Source organism: Bubalus bubalis, chromosome X (assembly GCF_019923935.1).
Source record: "Bubalus bubalis isolate 160015118507 breed Murrah chromosome X, NDDB_SH_1, whole genome shotgun sequence".
Classification (NCBI taxonomy): domain Eukaryota; kingdom Metazoa; phylum Chordata; class Mammalia; order Artiodactyla; family Bovidae; genus Bubalus; species Bubalus bubalis.
Window position 1 is genome coordinate 85,419,034 of NC_059181.1, and position 3,081 is coordinate 85,422,114.

Sequence of the window (3,081 nt, forward strand, 5' to 3'; positions counted from 1 at the left end):
GCTATAGTTATCATATTGTATATTACAACCCCATTCTGTGCTGTGCTTAGTCCCTCAGTCGTGTCCAACTCTTTGCAACTCCATGGACTGTAACCCACCAGGCTCCTCTGTCCATGGGGATTCTCCAGGCAAGAATACTGGAGTGGGTTGCCATGCCCTCCTCCTGGGGATCTTCCCAACCCAGGGATCGAACCCAGGTCTCCATTGCAAGCATATTCTTTACCATCTGAGAAGCCCATATTATATCCCTAGTACTTATGTATTTTGCAACTAGAAGTTTGGACCTTTTGACCACTTCCTCCAATTCCACCTCCATCTCTAATAATCACAAATCTGATCTCTTTTTCTATGAGGTTTTAAAAAAGATTTCACATGTAAATAAGGTCATAAACTATTTATCATTTTCTGTCTGACATTTCATTTAGTATAATGCCTTCGAGGTCCATCCATATTGTTGCAAATGATAAGATTTCATTCTTTTTGTGGCTAAGTAATAGTTCACTGTGTGTGTGTGTATTTTTTAGATCATAACTTCTTTATCCATTCGTCTATTGATGGGTATTTAAATTGCTTCCACATCTTGGTTATTATAAATAATACTGCTATGAATATTGGGGTACAGATATATTTTTTAGTTTGTGTTTTCCTTTGGATATGTTCCAGAAATAGAATTTCTCAATCACATGGTGATTTTATTTTTAATTTTTGAGGGCCTTCCATACTATTTTTCACAGTGTCTATACCAATTTACAATCCCACCAGCTGTGCACAAGAATTCTCTTTTTGCCACATCCACACCAGCATCTTTTTTTGATGATGGCCATTCTAACAAATGTGAATTTTTAATTTGATTTTAATTTGCATTTCCTTAATGATTAGTGATGTTGAGCATCTTTCCACATATCCGTTGGCCTCTCATATATCTTTTTTGGAATGATGTCTATTACAGTCCTTTGCCTATTTTTAAATAGGGTTATTTGTTTTTCTGCTATTGAGTTGTGTGAGTTCTTTAATATTTTATATGTTAACCTCTCATCATATGTATGATTTGCAAATATTTTTATCATCCCATAAGTTTTCTTTTCATTTTATTGATGGCTTCTTTTGCTGTGAAGAGGCTTTTTAGTTTGAGGTAGTCCCACTTGCTTATCTTTTTATTTTGTTGTTAGTGCTTTATGTGTCATATCCAAAAAACCATTACCAAGACTCATGTCAAGGAGATTTATTCCAATGTTTTCTTCTAGGTGTTTTATGATTTCAGGTCTTACATATAAGTTTTTCATCCATTTTGAGTTAGTATTTACGAGAGGTATCAGGTATAAGGCATGTGTTCAGCTTCATTCTTTCTTTTTTATTGAAATATAGTTGATTTACAATATGGTATTAGTTTCTGGTGTATAGCAAAGGGATTCAGTTATATATATGTAATGTATATGATATATATGTATATATTCTTTTCCATGGTGGTTTATTACAGGATTTTCTTTTTTTTTTTTTGCAGTTCAATAACTTTATTGGTTAATCAGCAGTTAGTTCTCATCCACATTGACTGTCTGTAGATCTTTGAAGGTGGTGACAGGCACATAGGTAACCAACGTGTAGAGCTTGTTTGGCGAGTCTTCATCTTCATTACATTTTCTGGACAACTGCACATGGATCCGGTATGCAACATTCCTTATTCCTTTGGCCCAGATGGCTTTGTTGAGTCTGGTGTCAATGTGCACATCTGGAGTTCCCATCTCTTTCATGGTAAATTTCCAGATGTCTTTGAGTGCCCTAGGGGCATGCTTCTTAAAACCCACTCCATGGATGCGCTTGTGAATGTTGATAGTGTATTCTCTGATCATCATCTCATTGATGGCAGACCAGCCCTTCTTCTTGCCCCCCTTCTTTGCGGGAGCCATCTAAACAAACCCAGGTGACAAGGACGCTCAGGGTGAGTGTGTCAAACCTAAGTCAAGGCCTCCCTCCTGGCCCGGCCTCACACAGCCACTCTTGGGATGGTTTCTGGGCACCTATTTCAGGATATTGATATAGTTCCCTGTGCTATACAGTAGGACCTTGTTGTTTATCCATTCTATATATACCAGTTTACATCTGCTAAACCCAAACTCCCAATCTAGCCATCCCCTCCTCCCTCCCCACCATGGCAACCACAAGCCTCTTGTCTATGTCTGTGAGTCTTTTCCTGTTTCATAGATAAGTTCATTTGTGTCATATTTTAGATTCCACATATAAGTGATATTGTATGGTATTTGTCTTTCTCTTTCTAACTTCACTTAATATACTGATCTCTAGATCCATACTTGTAGCTCCAAATGACATTATTTCATTCTTTTTATGGCTGAGTATTAGTTCATTATATCTATATATATGTATACACACACACACACACGCCACATCTTCTGTCAATAGACATTTACGTTGATATTTTGGCTATTGTAAATAGTACTGCTATGAACACAGGGATGCATGCATCTTTTGGAATGATAGTTTTATCTGGATATATGCCCAGGAGTGGGATTGCTGGATCATATTGTAACTTTATTTTTATTTTTAAGGAACCTCCGTACTGTTCTCCATAGTGCCTGTACCAATTTATATTTCCACTAACTGTGTAGGAGGATTCCCTTTTCTCCAGACCCTTTCCAGCATTTGTTATTTGTAGATGTTTTAATAATGGCCATTCTCATTGGAAAAACCTGGATGCTGGGAAATATTGAAGTTGGGAGGAGAAGGGGATGACAGAGGATGAGATGGTTGGATGGCATCACCAACTTGATGGACATGAGTTTGAGCAAGCTCCAGGAGTTGGTGATGGACAGAGAAGCCTGGCATGCTGTGGTCCATGGGGTTGCAAAGAGTCAGACAGTACTGAGCGACTGAATTGAACTGACTGATTTGGACTGGTGTGAGGTGATACCTCATTGTAGTTTTGATGTGCATTTCTCTAATAATTACCAGTTACATTCTGAACAGCAATTATTCTAGTACCATTTATTACAGATACCGTCTTTTCTCCTTTGCAGGTTCTTGGTTCCCTGGTTGACTGTATATGTTTGGGTTTATTTCTGAGCTCTC

The 3,081-nt window shown here is 37.7% G+C and overlaps 1 protein-coding gene across 1 annotated transcript; it reads right to left on the reverse strand.

Annotated features, from left to right (window-relative positions):
- Positions 1–1,525: 1,525 nt before the first annotated feature.
- On the reverse strand, positions 1,526–1,904 carry LOC102404467 (60S ribosomal protein L31-like). Its single transcript, XM_044937027.2, has one exon. It carries the CDS (start codon positions 1,902–1,904, stop codon positions 1,530–1,532), a length of 375 nt encoding a protein of 124 aa, XP_044792962.1. The 3' UTR covers positions 1,526–1,529.
- Positions 1,905–3,081: the final 1,177 nt, after the last annotated feature.

Excerpts from the sequence above, each read along its gene's own strand:
- LOC102404467 (XM_044937027.2), bottom strand. The coding sequence starts at position 1,904 with ATGGCTCCCGCAAAGAAGGGGGGCAAGAAGAAGGGCTGGTCTGCCATC.